We start from the raw sequence: 18,224 nt of genomic DNA, 5'->3' as shown, positions 1-18,224 counted from the left end.
AGGCAGGATTCTATCTCGCTATGTCCCAAATATACTGGGTTAGAATTGATCATCTATCCATAGTCAGTGCTTTCCAAGTGTCTGGCAGATATACCAGGGTGAGGCTGAGGATGAAAGATCGAGGCACTAAGAGGCTGCCCCTCCAAAGACAGTCTTTTGAAGACTCGGGTTTATGTGGGTGGCCTCGTGGCCTTGTGTAGGGGTTTAGAGGATGGATCCTGGATCTGGGCCGCATCTATCACCACAACTCACTTGCTGCAGGAGCTCAAGTAAGTTTCCTTAACTTTTCTGCCTCATTTCCTTTCTCTGCAACATGAGGATATTAAGTGCACCTAAGTACAGGGTTGGGATAGGGAGTTAATGTATGGGAGCACCTAGAACAGTACCTGGCATTTGCTAAGGGCCATGGAGCATGTATGCTAACATTGTTGGTGGAAACCCCCAACAAAGTGTGTTAGAACGTGCTCGTTACAACAATGAAAGTAATTGTTTTGGGGCAGGTGGATTATGGGTAAGCTTTTTTCCCCAAAAGATTTCCTTTAAGGTTTTGTACTGTTTTCACCATGCACACACTATTTATAAGGGCATAATGGTGAATTTGAGGTACAAGGACAGTTATATCACTGTGTCTTCTTGTTCGGGTGGGGGGATACTCTAGTGTACCCTGGAGGTACAAATAAGCCCATAGAATGTCTGATGCTCGGGCTCAGTGAGATACTCATAAAGGGCTCATGTCATAAACGAAGAGCAGGGTCAGTCTCCGTGACAGTCAAACAGCAGCTGGTGGCGGTGGAGGGGGGCAGTCCATCTAGTAAGGTTGGTGGAAGACCTGGTCTCAGGACCAGAAGACCTGAGTTGGCTTTTGGGGCTGGCTCAGCCATTTGCTAGCGATGTGATCTTGGGTGAGCTACTTAAGGCCTCGGGCTTGGTTTGTATACCTGTAAACAGGGGATAGTGATTCTAGCCTCAAAGCACTGTGAAGTTTAAAGGGGAAATGAGTGAGGAGGACTTTCACAATGGCAAGTTTTTATAAAAATATCGAACATCAATAATCCAATGGTCTTGAAAGGCCTGTTCCCTCTACACGCCCTCTCTCCACCCCCATCCTTACTCCCTCTTCCCATTGTCTTCCTGGCCTTGAGATAATTTATTTTAGGCTAAGCATTTTGAGTTCTACTGACATAAAAGTGCATGTGAGATATGGAACACCTTGTTCTAGGGGTTATTCTAAAGGGAACATTTTGGAGCAAGTTTAGTGGACTGTGTATGTAAATGGGCAACTGAGGGAGGACATGAGTATAAAAAGGGAAGGACGGCAGGTCAAAATTTTACTAATTAACCCATGACTGGCCTTACTAACAGCACAAGCAAACATGTGGCCTTAGAAACCTCTCTAGAATTTAGTGACCGGAGAGGATAGCTGATAGGAGTGACCTTTGTTCTCACACAGACCTGGATTCAAATCCTGGCTCTGCTGTCACCTGACTTCTCAGGGCTGCAGTGTCCTTATCAATAACCTGGGCTGGTAACCTCAGCGCCCTGGGGCTGTGAGGACTGAGCGAGCTGAGGGAGAACGCGCTGGCAAGCAGCGGAAGATCAGCCGTGCCGGAAGCCTCACCAGGAATTTCCGTTTCTGCTTCCAGTGGCTGCCTTGGGCGTTGGTGGCCACGTGGGCTTCGGTGACGGTTTTGATGAGCTCCCACTCCTCGTCAGTGGGCTCCGGCTTGTGCCCGATGGATTTCTGCAGCTCCTCCCGCCGTCTCTTCTCCCGGTTCTCCTCGATCAGCTTCCGCTTTGCCAGCCGCTTGCTGTCATCCAGTACCACTGGGAGAGGGAGAGAGAGAGAATCAAAACCCACAGACACTCCCAGACACACGGCGGTCTGTGTGTCCCTGGACCGCTGATGTGCACGTGGCTCAGGGGGGCCTTCAGGGTGGGTCACACTGGGGCGTTTTCTCTTTTGGCAGCCAATTGACTGACTAGTCATTGTCCAACATGTACCAAACTCCCGGTGTCTAGCCAGCTTTTCAAAACACAGCCCTGGGGAGGCTAGATACTGGGCATCCCAATTCCACAGAGGGTGGCCCTAAATGCGAAAGAAGCAGAGAGAGGTCAAGCCTACCCATGAGTTAGGGTCCAGATGAGTCTGTCTAGCCAATCATCTGAACTCACTCTTAATGGTTTCTATAATGCCCTTCTCTCTCCAAAAGGCTCCTCCTCACTAAGAGGACGTCCTTACTAACAGAATTTAGAAGTTTAAAGAAAAGTTCTGTGACAGTCAGTGGGAGATTGAAGATTCTTTCCTCCAACTCTTAAGGAATAATTGGAATGTGGCTGGACATATCTTGGGTTTCATAGGTACTCACTTAGCATTACTCTCTAACCTGGTCATCCCTTACCGGTGGTAAAGGAGCCCAGGCTTTGTAATTGAGAAAGATCCGGGTTTGAATCCTGACACCACCACATTCTAGCTGTGTGACCTCTGGCAAGTTACTTAGGCTCTCTGAGCTTACATTTCTTCCCATATAAAACGGGATCAATAATACCCACTTCACAGGGTAATCAGTGTGACAACACACTAAATGTGCTCAGGAAATGTAGCCACGATTTTTATCATTTATGCAGAAGGGAAATACGAAAGGCAGGGAACACAAAACCTATACTTCTGTGGTTAATTTCCCAAACAAAACCATTTTGCCAGGCTCTTAGTAACTATCATTGCAGTGGAAAGGCTGAGGTTTTACACTACAGAGCCATAGGCTTTTAGGACCAGAAGGGACCCTACGTATTATCTAGTCCAACTCCCTTCTGTCACAGAGGAAGTTGTTCCAGAGAGACGATGACTTGCCTAAAGTCACACAGCAAGTTCATGGCAGAGCCAAGGCCAGACCCAGGACTCCTGACTCCAGTCCTACAACATCATTGTCCTAGGGCCATTTCTTGATGAAGGTGTGACCTGGTAGGAAAAGAAAAAGCAAACATAGCAGGGAGAACCACAGGGGCTCAGCTAGCCCACAAACAGCACAATGAAAAACCCCAGATCACCTCGGTTTGAATGGATCACCGAAGTCAGGTGAGCACTGACAAATGTGGGGAATATGAATGAGCCCTGCCCGGGTATTTTAGTTCCCTCGTTAAAGGGAGAAGAGGGAGGGGGCTTTACCCATAACCCCATTCACCAAAAGCATCTGCTGTGTCAGGAGAGCTGCCTCTGACGAGCATTATCCAGTTCAGCCCTGACAACAGCCTGCGAAGGAGGCGACCATTCCTCACAACGGAAACCAGAGACAGGGCGGACGGTCACACAGCTGGCAAGTTCAGCCCTGACAACAGCCTGCGAAGGAGGCGACCATTCCTCACAACGGAAACCAGAGACAGGGCGGACGGTCACACAGCTGGCAAGTGGCAGGTCTGGGACTCCAGCGTTTTTTCTGATTTGAAAGCCTGAGCTCTTACGATATCTCACGAGCAAATAATGAATTCAAATGAATTCAAAATGCAGATGAACACTGAGCTTTTTTAATCTTATAAACAGTCATGTCTTTAAGTTCTCAATAAAACAATGACATGGATACTCAATAATAACAGTTCATCATAGTGACACATGTAAGTACTCAGCTATTGGTCCATCATCTCACATGCCCTAATGAGGTGTGTTGTCGGCAGTGGCTAAAAGTCTTTAAAAGATAAAGACAAAGAACACACTTAGTCAGAGGTGGGATTAACCCAGGATTTTCAGCCTAACACCCTAACCCAACCCTCCTCTTTTGTAAGACTCCCCATTCTGTCTTCTCTAATGGGCAAACCAGGACATTCCACAGATATTTTTGTGCCAGCTGAGAGAACCCTGTTAGTCACATAAACATAAGCCATGATTATTTCCTCTTTCATAAGAAAAAAAATCCTTAATGCATTCCTTTCTTCTTTCTTTAATTTTTGTCTTTCTTTTTATTCTCCCAGACTTTTTTTTTAAACCCTCAAGATTGGAATCCTTAATTGATGTACAAAAAGTTTATGCCTGAAGAGGTCATTAGCCTTGATGCCTGGCAAAAGAGAGGCCCCTATTTGGAATGACACAATTGTTATTTTATTATCAGATTAATTAAAGTGGCGGGTGTAAATCCCTTCCATGGTGTGGGGAGAAGAGACCGGGATGGCCGCTAATCTCACCACCATATGCTGTGGCACTTAGAAAACTGGGTAGGACGACTTCAGCTTGGAATGTTTTCCCAGCTAAAAATATACCAACCAGCCAACGGCAGGGTGACTCATGTAATAGCTCAGCTTCACATTCTTCAGAAATTTCTGATCATGATGTTTTCTGCCAGTGCCCCATCTCCAAAAATGCCCCCAAAGTAAAGTCCTGTCTCTGCTTTTGAAAAAATAGTAGGACTCGTCCATGATGCTTTTGCCATGTCAATATTGCGTGGAAAAGTAGACCTGACCAAGGCGAATGGACAAGAGCTGTTATTTGTAATCTGTGTTGCAGATGGAGCATTGCTAACAGTCTCGCAAACACGATGGGATCATTTAACCACTTCCCCTCACCCATTCTCTGGATACCTTGAGTCAGGAGCTGATAAGGGAGAGGCAGGGTGGCGACCACCCAGCAGCGACTGTGGGAATGCCAGGTGCCTGCCTTCCTTCTGCCCACATGCGTTCCTGCTTGCTTTTCTGCCTGGCTGATCTCCTTGAACCCAACCTTTCCCCAGTTGACACCCCTTGACTATAAAGTAAAGGAAGAAGGTTACTTACAATCTGTTGCCATGCCAACGTAGATGCATTTTTTAAAGCGACATTCCTGGCACTGATTTCGTGTGACTTTGTCTATGACACATTTTCCTTCATATTTACAGGAATAGGATGGATGGAGATTTTTCTGAATGGTTCTTCTAAAGAAACCCTACAGGAAAAAGAAAGGCCCAAGACAACAGTTTCATATTTTCTAGAAATGCATGACTCCAGAATTTTGTGCCCTCATAGCTGTGATGGATTGTTTTGGCTCTTACCCTGTATATGGGCCTGTTGCTGTACTTATTGAAATACAGGGCAATTGGATCAAAGTGAATCTAAAGAATTCTAAATCTGAGCTGAAGAAGATGTCACAGGACTTACAGAGTTACTGTCCTTTTGGCATTTATTCAAAGAAAAGAGGCTAATGGAAAGATCTTGTGTTTGCTTTTATTTTTTTAAACACTGAGTAATAAAATTAAATTATATTATTTCATTTCATAGAGTGCCATAATTGTGCTGCTAAATTAAGCTGTGAAGAGATTTGCTGTACTTTTTACTGGAGAATAAATGAGCTGGATACTTGCAGTACTTTGTCATCATAATTTCATCATTTAGTAATTAAATGAATATAACTGCCTCTAGAGATTTAGTTTAATTCTTGTTTTTGACCTTTGTGATGGCCATGACCAGCTCAGAGAGTCTTTGAAACAACAGCGCTTGGGGAATAGAACATTTCACGTTCTCTGCCAAATTCTTCCCATAGCTCATAGCATTGGGGTCTTTCAGCACACACCTTTTCTCCACTGTCCGTTGACATACACCTGAAGTGCAGTATATCTTGTCCTTTCTTAAGGCATGGAGAACGCCACCGTAAAGTTTTCTGAGGATACCATTTCATTCCAGGTTTAGGTGGCTTATATAACTCTCTCAAGGGTGTAGTATACTAGAACCTTCCTGGACATGGCACTGAAGTCTTGGATTCCTTCGGTATTGTAGGAATTAATCATGGCAGAGAGCACTTCTTGGGAGGGGCACACTGCAAAGTGCTGCAGACACTTGTCTTCTACCTCTCCTACAACCTTATGAAGTTGGTGCTCAGTATCTCCATTGCGCGGGTTAAAAAACCAAAGCCACAGATGGGTTAAATCACTTGTCCAAAGTCACATGGTGAGTACACGCTGGACCCCAGGAGTTGGACTCCAAATCTTATTTACTTAATTACCTATATGATATAAATATAAACTGAATCCAATTTTACTGTATTATTTAAATGTTTTAGATGAGCAGATTATAAATAGTCCCCTCTAACTCATTTCTCAAAAACAAAAAACAACAAACCCTTCATTTTAGTAGAATAGTAAGGCAAAGCACCTTTTAAAATATGTTGTCCACTAAAGCTTAAGTGAGACTTCTAACTTGGTCATGTAAATTATGGGACTGGAATACCAAGGTGACCTAGAGAAAGCCCAAATGTTAATCAATCGGTTTAACTGTTCTAGGCTTTGGTTATGTATACATACTGCTTGCATATTTCTCATTCAGACATGAGATCTCTTCCTTATGAAGAGAAAGTCAAAGGTAGGATTTTATACTGGGCAAAGAGGAATAAAACGAAATAATGAGAGCAATAACTGCAATGAATGGACTTGATTTTGAGGCATGTGTGTTCAAGTTCTAACAGAGAAACCATCATATTGTATTTGTGTTTTGCACCCTCACCCACTTGAGTGCATTAGTTTGAATGATGTTGATATACCGTTACAAGATTCACTAAGTCACACACTGTGTTGCTGTTGGGTGGCTTGGCAGGGTTTCCCTGGGTGAGCTCGGTGGGCAAATCTTGCTAAAGCACAAGTGTCAGGGCATGGCACAGAGTGAGAAATAAGTTTCCTGTGACCCCCACCCCATCCTTGATCTCTGTTACCCTCTGCCCAATTCACCCTTCAGGGGTTACTGTTGCCTGGAGGGAAGAGAAACCAGGAGACTGGCAAGAAGACAGAGGTCAGAGTCTGGAAGGAGAGGGGCTGGGTAGCATTCCTCCTTCTAGAGGAGGCAAAGTTGCTCTAGAGGTGGGGACACCCACGTCCAGGGCAGCCACTGAGAATGCGGGCATGCTGCCACGAGCACAGCACTGTTGATGCTCTATCCGAAGTCGGGGAGACCCTTTCTCACCCAAACTCCGACGCTGACTCACGTTCTGGTGGGTGGGGCGAGTACTGAGGAGTCAGACAACACTAAGGAGAGATGAGGTGTGATATACCAGACACAAGAGTAACATTGTTTTTTCCAAAAACGCTACTCTGAATTTTTAGATGAAACAAGCGCAATAATTTACACTTTGCTTATTTTGAACCAAGTGTTGAGATGGCAGGCTCTGCTAGTCATGGTGTCATCTTCTCTGTGGCTTTTGTCTCTGGTGACTTTTCTTGGGCACTTCATAGACCGAATCCGTTTTAAAGTGTTGACCTCCTCTAAGCTATAATAAAAATACTTTGACACGAGGTGAGGGACCACTTCATTTCAGTAAATGTGAAGATGCTAGGTTTCTTAATTTTTAAAAGTGACAAAATGAAGCCCCAGAAGTGAATGAACTAAGATGGAAAATATTTAAATAGTCTACTTATAAAAATATTTTTTTGAGGCAAGCTGACAAAAGGAATGTCCCAGCAATTGAATAACGACATGTATTTCATCAGAGATTTGTTGGTGAGTTAAGGTTTGGCTTTTATGACTCAGCATCAGACGAGTTTCCCTGCATTTTGAGATGACCTGGATCCATTTCTTAGTGGTCTGAGATGATGCTAAGTGTCGACCCTCTTAGTTCAATATTTGGGCAGCTATTAAAAAAGCTTTTAGTCTTGCTTTAAAACAAGACATACTTTGGGGCCTTATCAACATTTTCTATAAAAAGTGCATAAAAACTGGCCTGTCAAAGCACACAAAACACCTCCAGAAGATTTCCACTGTCTTTGGGGCAAAAATGATTCTCCTTACACACATTGCAAGTAGGGGGCAGAAATATTTTTTAATGACAAATCTGAATAAGCAATATGTAAAGTACAACCTTCAAAAAAAAAAAAATCTCTGGCCGCACTTAAACACTGTTTCATTTGAAAAACTCTTGTCTTTTACCAGGATACTTTGTCATCACATTAAAGAATTTGCCTGACCACCCTAGGAAGGCTTCTTTCTGATTTTAGAAATGAGGGCATCCCAGAAACAGGGTTCTGGTCTGAGATCAAGGCAGGAGCTGAGAAATCTAGCTTTGTGCTACAGGTTTTTTCCTCTTAAGTAAACCTCAGTGGAATCAGGCCCCAACTATCCTATGATTTGGAGAAAAGAGGCCAGTGGATTTCTTGATCATTCTAAAGACGTATGAGAGGCAGAATCCCAGGTCAAGATGCTTGATTCTCCCTTTGTTTAAGTCAGTTGCTAAATGAACATTAAGTCTTCTCAGTAGGGCACATTTAGTCTTTAGAGTTACTTTGGGAGTTGATTATTGAATGTAATTTTCATTAGGTTCTCTCCCAGAATTCAAAATTTGCCATTTGAAATTGATTTGAAAGAATCTCAATGCTGCATAATTAGGTTGGTAAAGCCTTATGAATTGGGGGCTAATTTAGAAAAAAGGTTCATTTGAATTATTGAGCTCTTGAAATAAGAGACTGTATCTAAAGCAATGCCATTTTATTATTTTCAAATCAAGTTAATAAAGCTGTGCCTTCAAGAGAACATCTGCCAGTCCTCCAATTAGTACATAGCCAGGACTTCTTTGTACTTAGTTCCATTAAACTCCTTAAGACATTATTTTCATAGATGAAGCAAGAACCTTTAGCCCAGTCTTTGTTAAAGCATTACAAATTCCAGATCAACGGGGTCTGGATGGATGAGACCACATTTCATCACATCCCAGATAGTAGAGGTGTGGGCTTGGGACCTTAGAAATGACGTCTTTCCAATGGATGCAGCAGGTTTTTAGCAGGTTTCTGCTAAATGTTTCCTAATTTCAGACACGAAAAGTGGGGAATTTGCATGGAAAATAATTCCACTGGGAAAATGGGGCACCTCAGCTTGAAACTGAGCTAACACTGATTTGCGGAGCTTAGGGTCAAAGGTCAGGAGGAAATGGGGGGGGTAGCTGGAGGAAGGACAGGAGAGGAAAGGAGATCGGGTGGGTGCTGGAGGAGGGAAGACTGAATTGTTTGAATACAACTTTTGTTTTAGAATGTACATCTTGTGATAATTTTGTTTTAAACGTAAAAGGTAAAGGAAACATTTAACAAGAAAACATGTAAAAAGCCTCTCCCTGACCTAATATACCTCCTCATTTGTAAAACATTAGTTGAATGCTGGCTCCAGTCCCGGGTTAAGCTTTATTCACCTTTCTAGTGGACTTTCTTTTCTAGGCTAGGTTGTCGGACCAAAAGCTGTTGGTCAGAAAGCTCATCTTAATTTTGAGGACAAGTTGTGAGTAGGCAGATTCGGGCTCCCTTTCGGAGAGGGAACGGCTGTCGATTACTGGCGCGCTCTTGTCAAGTATTTCCTGAAGATGGCCCGCAGAGCACAGCATTAGCTGATGGATGGCCAGAATTTACTTATTGACCGCAGGCTGTGCAGAAAGCCAATTTGGGCAATTTCTGAACATAACTGAATCTGAGTAGTCTCAAAGACATTCCCTAATGGACACCTTAAAAGCGAGCATATTCACTCAGATTAATAGCGGCAAACAGCCAGCGGTAGAGCAAGCTCTGTCTCCTCAAAACACTGGCGGTAAAACAGGAGGAGAAATGATGATTTCTTGGGAGGATACCATGGTGTATCTTTGCATTCTAAAATGCAAAGTGAGAATTTCATTAATTTCTTCTTATTTTATTATCTCCTTGTCTGAAAAAACCAGACATTACATTCTTCTCAAAATTCATTTAGCTATTTTTGATTTGGGAAAAAAAAAATTAGTTCTTGAACATGACAAGAAGTGGAGAGGACTGACTACCAGACACCCGGGAGAGCACAGGCCGCAGATGGTGGAATGTGGTTCTGAGTTCCACATTCTGGGCCAGGGAGGAGGGTCTCGGGGTGGTGGGGAGGCCGGAGCTGGGCTGAGCCCGGGGCCATTACCTTGCAGCCTTCACAGGTGATGCAGCGGTAGTGATACCCCGTGGCTTTGTCACCGCACACCACACAGAGCTCGTCCTTGTCTAGGTAACTGGGGATGTACCCTGTGAAGGAGGAAGAAAGAGCAATATGAGAGAATGATATATCGTGTTCAAGTCAAGACCGCCAGCCAGGAGGAGGATAAGGAGAGGACAAAAGGTGAGGTGGGGGACAGAGGAGGCCAGGCAATTATTTTACACATTTTAATACAGTTTTTGCTTTAGGCTCTATACCTCCAGATCATTGAGTTTTAAATACAAAAGGTAAACAAAACGTTTCACAAGAAAACATTGGAGAAGTCTTTCCCCGACTTATTTTCCCAGTATCTCCTCTAGCGTTTCATCTCACACTTACAGAGCTAATGTGAGGCCCAGGACTGAGGATCGCCTCGGACACAGACCCCCACAGGCCACCGGAGCCCAGGGTCAAGCGGAGAGGCCAGGCTGTGAGGTGCCTGGGGAGCCCTGGATTCTGGATAATGCAATCTCTTTCATAGAGCTTATTAGATCCTGTTCTTAGAGGACTCCATCCACTTTGAAATCCAAGGCACTGTGCAAATAAATTCGGCAAACTTTATAGCTGGAGAGGTCCGTGGAGGTGATCTAGTCCTGTTGAGGCGAACAGGCCTTCAGAAGTTTGCCTTCCTTGGGGTCACCCCAGAAATTAACAGCAGAGACTAAACCTAGGTGGACTAACTTCTAGTCCTCCCGTATAAGTTAAGCCGGTCTTTTTCTAAAGATAGACAGTTAACTTTTAAGCAGAATGAATAAGGCCATCTAGAAGTAAATTTGGTAAACTTGTGATATTATGATACACAATGCAACAACATTGGGTAATGTAAAATAACCGGGGTTCTCTTCTTTAAGAATATAAATCCAACCATCACAAATCCATAGACACAGAACTAATAGTGTGTTACTAGTTTATATTCCTTGACTCAGGAAGCTAAAGTTTCAGAACAAAAACAGAAGCAGTCTACTTCCCAGCTGCCTTTGCCTCTTTCTTTTCACTTGTAAATGATGCCCAAACAAGAAACGGATTCAGAAGGGAAAATTCAGTTTCAGGTGTATCAACAGTTCACCATAAAAGCACATAATTTTAACAAGACCAAAAAAACTCAAAACAGGGTCTGAGTTTTTGGGACACGGGGAAGGGAGAAGCTGAGAAAACAAAATCATTCTTTCTCCTGATCATGGTCCCTCGTGAAGGTCTTTGACTAGTGAGCGCTTACTGGATTCACAAAAGATTAGCCAGGTTGAAACATGCTGGTTTTCACCAGATCTTCTGTTAAACTAGGTCACTGAGGGCTGACTTTTCAGAACAAAGCCATAAAGGAAACACAAGAAAAGGACTCCTTTTCCACCACCTCTTAAGAATAGTATGGGAAATGAAGAAGCCAAAGAACTTGTACATATGACCCATGGACATGAACAAAGGGGGAGAGGGAGGGAAGGGTATAGGGCGGAGGAGAAAAAATGAGACAATTGTAATAGTATAATCAATAAAATACATTTAAAAAAAGTAATTACTTTGCTCAGACTTTATTTGTATAAGAATGTCCCTTCTTGGGAGAGACATAAGTGATTTCCAAGTGAGATTTGGTCACGTGTGGGATTATCTTTTTAAATACCACAGCCTTTCTCGCTTTACTTCTCCATTGTGGAAAACACAGGGCATCTGTTGAGTTCATTTCGGGGTTTCAAAACTCTCATTTGACATTTTAATAAAGAGCTCTGGGAGGGATCCAGGCAGGAAAAAAAAAGGAGAGTGGAAGATTTGTGTGTTTAACAAAAAATTCATCTATGAATTCAGAAAGCATTCATTTAGCATCCACTACGTGCTTGGCACTATGCTAGGTGCTGAGAATATACAGACAAATAAGGTGTGGTTTCTTCCTTTGAGAAAAATACTGGGTGGAGCGAAAGTAGGTTTACAGTGTTTGTATGGAAAATACTATAACAGTTAATAAATAATAATGTAAGAATAAGCTTCGTATTTTACATACCCACAAAGGTAAACCTACTTTTGCCCTACTCTGTGTGAATCAGCAACTGAGTCCTGTATTTCCAGCCCTGGCATTTCTCAATGAAATGAAAAAATAGGTGAGTGACAATGAAGGAAAGAATATGAAAAGATTGTCGACAACATTGCAAGGAAATTCAAGCCCCAAACACAATGAGATACCAATTCTTCTAGGATGGTTACAGTGGAAATGACAGAAAGTAAGAGGTGTTGGTGAGGATATGGAAATATTTGAACTCGCAGATATTGTTAGGAGGAATGTAAAATGTGCTTTGGAAAACAGTTGGGCAGTTCCTCAAAATGTTGAACATAAAGTCACAGATGACTGAGCAATTCCACTCCTAGGTGTGTGCCTGAGAACTGAAGACCTACGTCCACATGAAAACTTGTACATGAACACCCACAGCAGCATTATTCATGGTATCCAAAAGGTGGACACAAAGCAAGTGTCCATCCAATGGTGAATGGACAAAGAAAATGTGGTGTAGCCACACAATGGAATATTATTCAGCCATAAATGGAATGAAGTACTGTTATATGGACAAAACAGATGAACTTGAAAACTGTACGCTGAATAAAAGAAACTAGACATGAAAGGCCCCATATCTGACAATTTCACTTACCGGAAATGTCTGGCATAGGCACACCCATAGGTACAGAAACTAGACGAGGGGTTGCCAAGGTCTGGGGGAGGGAGGAAAGGGAAGTAACTGCTAAAGACCACAAAGGTTCTTTTCAGGGTAAAGATAACATTCTGGTGTTGTGTAGCATTGGTGGCTGCACAACTCTGTGCGTGTACTAAGTACCATTGAGTGAAAACCACCATTTTGTATGGACATATTTTGTACACTTTAGATGTGTGAATTTTATGGGATGTGAAATATGTCTCAATAAAGCTGTTATTAAAAAACAAAGAAACAAAGGAAGTAAAAGAGGATGGTTCCGTTTGATAAACATTTTATAGGTAACACTACAGGCTAGGCGATGTGCCAAGGATCTAAAGAAATTCTAGAGAATTCTTGGCGACGCTTTCAGTGGAGTGGGGAAAACAAACAAGAGATCGCCTGCATATGCTGTGGTAGGCACTGGCATAGGGCTATGTCCAGAATCACAAGGGGCAATCTTAGGGAAGCCTTCCTGCCCGCCCCTCAGCTCAAGTCCAGGTTGGGTGCTCCCCTACCTCCGTGCGCTTCCCCAGAGCAGCTCTTTACTATCTTCCCTGTAACTACAGTGAACTCTTCCTTCCCTTAGACTGTAATCTCTGACTCCCAACAGGTTTGTATAATTCCAGCTGGAGGGCAGGGATCCTGTCCTTCACGCTCAAACCCGGGTGTCTGGCACTTGCTTCCTTGGATGACCGCATCACAGTTTTTCCACATTGCTGCTCTCCCCGAAGGGCAAAGCACGTAAGGGAGGGGAGGGGGGTCTCTCTGGAACCTGCAGATGGAAATGACTAAAGATCTCAGCAACGGTATTTGAAAGAGATGATAATGCAAATACAGGTCCAAACTTCTGACCTAGTGAAAACTGCATGAGAAAGTTTGATTTTTGGTCAAGAAACCAAGATTCCACTCTGATTAAGACTAAGGCATCTAGATTCAAGCTCTTCCAAGGGCTAGCAATCTGGGGAGATGCATGCTCACTAATCAACTAGATTTGATCCTGCTTTTTTTTTTTTTTTTTTTGACTCTTCTCTGATCACCAGGTTTAAGACAGGGAGACAGGACCAAGGAGAGCTCAAGTGCAGCAACATCTCCCCACATGAGGATCACTATGCCCAGGCCAGCTGGATTGAGATGCCATCACCAAAAGTTGGAATTTTATATGACGTGCTCACCTTTCCACTTTGGGCTCTATAAACCACTATTCATTCCACTCAAGAGAGTCTTTGCTTGCTTGTTAGACTTCCCCTTCACACGATTGTAAACCCCAAGCCCCAAGGTTGTTTACCACGGTCTGCGAGGTAACAGGTGGTGCTGGGGCTCACATTTCATAAGAAACACCAACGAAATCTACAGGAAAACTCATCAGGCATTGATTCATTCCAAACACAGTTTTGCAGAGTCCATCCATACCAAGGAGCAACATAAAATTCCACTAAGGCTCTGTGTCCAGAGAACTAATTAATTATCACGTGTGTAGAATTGGGGGTGGGTTACAATGAAAATGGTCAGAGATGCTCTGGTCTTAACTGTTAACTTTATCAATGGATTTTACTAATTTTATCATTAACTTTATCAATGGACTTCAGTGGTCAGTCTCTATGCATCAAAAACTATGTGTGCATTAGTTCCTTACCACGTCCAGATTTTTAAAATAAAAAAAACTATGTAAGTAATACAGTTCATTATAGACAAATTGAAAGACATAAATTAGCAAAGCACAAATTTACCTATTGGATCTCCAGCACAAGATAACCACTGTAGCATTTTGGTGTTTTTTAATTTTAGTAATCTAGTATGTGTGTGTGAGTGTGACATGTAAGTGCTTGTGTGTGCATTGGAACACATACTTATAACACACAAAGTAACTTTAAACAGCAAGGTAACCCAATGATTGAAACACTGCACCTTCCTGGTAAAGGCAGATGGAACAGACATACCAATGTCAGGAAAGCTACCTCTTATACATAGGGGTTGTGCACAGTTGGTCAGAGTGAGACTTTGAGTTCTTGGTATCAAGTGCAGATGGCAGAGATAAGGGAGAAAGAGACACAGGTCATTTTCCTTCTAATATCACATGCAGGGATGAATTATAATACAGGTGGACAGTGTGTTGCCTGGGGGAAATGCCTTGGGAGGGCCTGCAAATGTCAACCCACGTCAGGAAGATGCAGGTCCCTCACCATCTCTCACTCTACCTGCTTTATCTTTGGTGCCGGCAGCAGAACACTGGACTCCTCCTCCTGACAGGCCAACAGTTTGTGTAGGTGGATGAACCATTTGACCTTTAAAGGTTCTTGTGAACCTGGAATCTGGTGATAATTCAATCTGTAAGTGGAAAAGGCTCCTTCTGTTTTCGGAATGCTAGTCTGTTAAATGCTTTGCTTTGCTCTCTTAATTTTCCTAGATTATCTTGGTGGGTGGATGAATAGGTGATTAAATAAGTCTTTAGTTAAATAATCAAAACTTCTACAAAAACATCCATGTACGCTGGTAGCAGTTGCTTACATAATCATACCGGCGCACCCCACCCACCTCTTTCTTTTCTCTAAAATATTAACTCAGAACCATCTTATTTACCCAAAATGGTCACCACAGGCCATGACACATCAATCATTATGCTTAAGTCCATCATCCATCATTAAGTGATTTCCACCAGGGAGTAACATTCCACACAGAATGCACAGGAAGGTGTGGGTTCCCTTAAGGTTACAGGATATACTTGGCAACATCATGTGCTAACCAATTCTCCCGGAGAGCTTAACCATCTCCTGCTCGCTGAACCCCGTGTCTCCATCTTTGTCGTTTTCCATGGTCCCCAGGTGTGCCCCATGCTGGCATGTCTAGGTGAGGACCATGCACGTGTGGTGCCAGTTCTGCTGCCCGGCGTGGACATGATCTGGGTGTTAGTATTGGGCTCTGCCTGGAAACAAACAGGAGAAACACAGCCCTGGAAACTGTGCCACGCACTGGAGAGTCTCGCCTGCACCCCACGCCGGGTGACTGCTGCAGACACACGGTCAGCGCGCCCAGAAACCACCAGGACTCGCGATGATATGTCCACGGAGGACCCGTTTCCCAAGCTTTTATGTACACTCAGGCAGATTATTTGTTAGACTAATAAACCACCCTGCCCCTTTATCAAGCATATTATTACGAAAGGAAACTCCACCTGTTTGTTCAACAAATGACTTTGAGAATTTTTTTAGTCGTCACTTAGCAATGTCTGATTAATTGATGAGTATTATCCTGCATATAAAACAGGGTGATGTGATAAAATATTACTCACATTTTTTACCTTGTTTATGAGCAGCTAGCTATATTAAGACATGATTCACATACCATGCAACTCAATGGTTTTTGCATAGTCACTGAGTTGTGAAATCATTACCACAATTAATGCTAGACCATTTGCATCATACCCCCCAAACCCCTGTACCTTTAGAAGTCACCCCCCATTCCTCCTATCCTCTCCATCCAGCCTGCCCTAAGAAACCACTAATTCAATTTCTGTTTCTCTATAGATTTGCTTATTCTAGACATTTCATATAAATAGAATCATACAAAACATGGTCTTTTGTGACTGGCTTTCCACTTAGCACAACGTTTTCAAGGTGCACCCATGACGTAGCCAACTTTGGTTTCAGAGAACTGGATTCCCAGAGGGACTTGGTACGTGGATGGAGATGTCTTGTACATTTGCACTGGAAACCATGCCACAGGCAGTAAGCTTGGCTTTTAGGTTGGCTTTGGATTCAAGGCTTTCCTGTGCATGTGTAAAAGCAGAAGCCTCGTTAGTTTAATTCTCTTGGGTGAAATATAACCGCATCTCAGGTCCTGGGAGAATAAACACTGGCACCTTCTATCACCTTGGTAGACACGGGTCTTAGGGAAAAGATGAAAACATAAGGCAGATTAATCTTGGTAGATGTGAAGTAGAAGTTGTCATCTAGGAAGAAAGGTCTAGCAGAGAAGCTGAGCTCAGAGGCCTTTTCCAATGTGGCTCATCTTAACTTCCGCACAGGACCGTTTGCCTAGCAGAAGCACCCCTGGCATCTGGAAGGAGCAGTGTTACTGCTGGTATTAGGAAATGCTTTGGGCAGCTCAGAGAGGTGAAAAAAGTCCATTTGCTGACTCAACCTGTGAAACTATCGACTTAGAGACAGCAAGGAATCCTGAGTGGTTTGAGTCAGGGTATCAGATGAGACTACATTTTAACACCCCCAGGGAAGCTAAATCATTAGCATGTTTAGTTATTCTTCCAATTTTATATTGAGCCTCCTCAGTTCATCCCACAGCACATACCCTTGTGAGTTAAGTAACCCCTCCTCCCCGCCGCCCCACCAACCCTGCCCCACTGGCACCTTCTTCCCTATGTCATTCCCTTACAGATTTCAAACATCTTGGATGGTTCATCCTTTAGCCTTTCCCAACATACTAATTCTGATTGCTTTTACATTTGATTCTTGGTATTAGGTACTAAGTTTTGCGTAATGTTAATCTTAAGCCTCGGATAAACAATATATCCATTCCATCCATCCATTTATTTAACAAACATGTATTGGCCTCGTGTGCAAGACACTGGGTCCGACCTTGAAACAGCATTGACTAAAAGCTATCCTCTCATCGCCGTCCATGAATTCTCGGCAAAGGTGCCACAGACGCTCCCACTTCACAAAGCGTCTCCTCAGCACGGCAGGTGTCTTTCTGTTCTCACTGCCGCCCTAGGGGAATCACTGAGCATCTCTGCTTTACGCCTCGCCCTCTGGTTGGCTGGGTCTGTGCTGCTGGGGGTCAGTAGCCACTGGAGTCCTGAGTTTTTAAACTCTAGGGCCCCCGGGGCTAAAGAAGGGAAAGGAGGACCAGGTTAGAGGTGACAGGAGGTCAAAGGGTAGACGTCATGATGGATGACAAGGGACTCTGGATTTCTACCATCTAAAAGTCTTAGGGGCAAAGTAAGTTTTAGATTATTTCTTCTGACTCACAACGCTCTGAAACTAAAATATATAAATTTTTTTAGGGTAGTGTTGGGTATAATACAGTTTCATGCACAAGAAGAACCTTCCTTCTTCCTACCCCTGTAGGCTCAGATTCTTAGCAGCTGACATAACCTTTCAATCTACAATTAGAACTGCGTGACTTGATGATGCAAATCACCGGGAAAGGGAATAGATTGGTATAATGAGTTTCAGTCAGAGTTTTAATCACCAGGGCACACACTCTGGCAGTCTACAGTGTTTGGCTTGCAGACTGTTTAAAAATCTCAGCCAATTTGGAAAACCAGGAGATTTCATATAAAACTTAGATTTCTTGCTTCCTGTGAAAAATGGGAAGACCTGGCAATAACGAGCCCACACTTTCCCAGGGCAGCCGTCAGCTGAACCGAGAAGGGCAGCCTGCCTCCTAAGAGACAGGCGCGCTTTCCAGCTCCTGCCGTCGGCACCAGCCCCCGCTCTGCCCCAGCTCTGAGGCGAGATGTCAGTTGCCATTTATGTTTATTCTTGTGTTACGTCTTTTTATAAGTAAAGAAGTATTTCACAGAACTTTTATCTTTCTCAAAAGTGGGAAGACAAAATTAAGCTAAAAATGTGGGCTATCAGTTCCTCAGCCTGATGTTACGTGAAGGAGGAGTGGCTACATTGTTATTAGGAC

The 18,224-nt window shown here is 43.3% G+C and overlaps 1 protein-coding gene across 3 annotated transcripts in view; it reads right to left on the bottom strand.

The window, feature by feature from the left end:
* The window catches only part of THRB (thyroid hormone receptor beta), a 340,841-nt gene that overhangs the window by 24,983 nt on the left and 297,634 nt on the right, over window positions 1-18,224 (bottom strand). For all 3 annotated transcript variants that reach the window (XM_045856658.1, XM_045856657.1, XM_045856656.1), the window contains 3 exons: window positions 9,853-9,953; window positions 4,756-4,903; window positions 1,619-1,824 (listed from right to left, as the gene is read on the bottom strand). In XM_045856658.1, coding sequence (XP_045712614.1) covers window positions 1,619-1,824; window positions 4,756-4,903; window positions 9,853-9,953 — 455 coding nt within the window. The remainder of the gene's footprint in view (window positions 1-1,618; window positions 1,825-4,755; window positions 4,904-9,852; window positions 9,954-18,224) is intronic.

This window comes from Phyllostomus hastatus, unplaced genomic scaffold (genome assembly GCF_019186645.2).
Source record: "Phyllostomus hastatus isolate PE091 unplaced genomic scaffold, TTU_PhHast_1.1 phas_scaffold_129, whole genome shotgun sequence".
Taxonomy (NCBI): Eukaryota; Metazoa; Chordata; class Mammalia; order Chiroptera; family Phyllostomidae; genus Phyllostomus; species Phyllostomus hastatus.
This window is presented reverse-complemented; position numbering and strand designations above follow the sequence as displayed.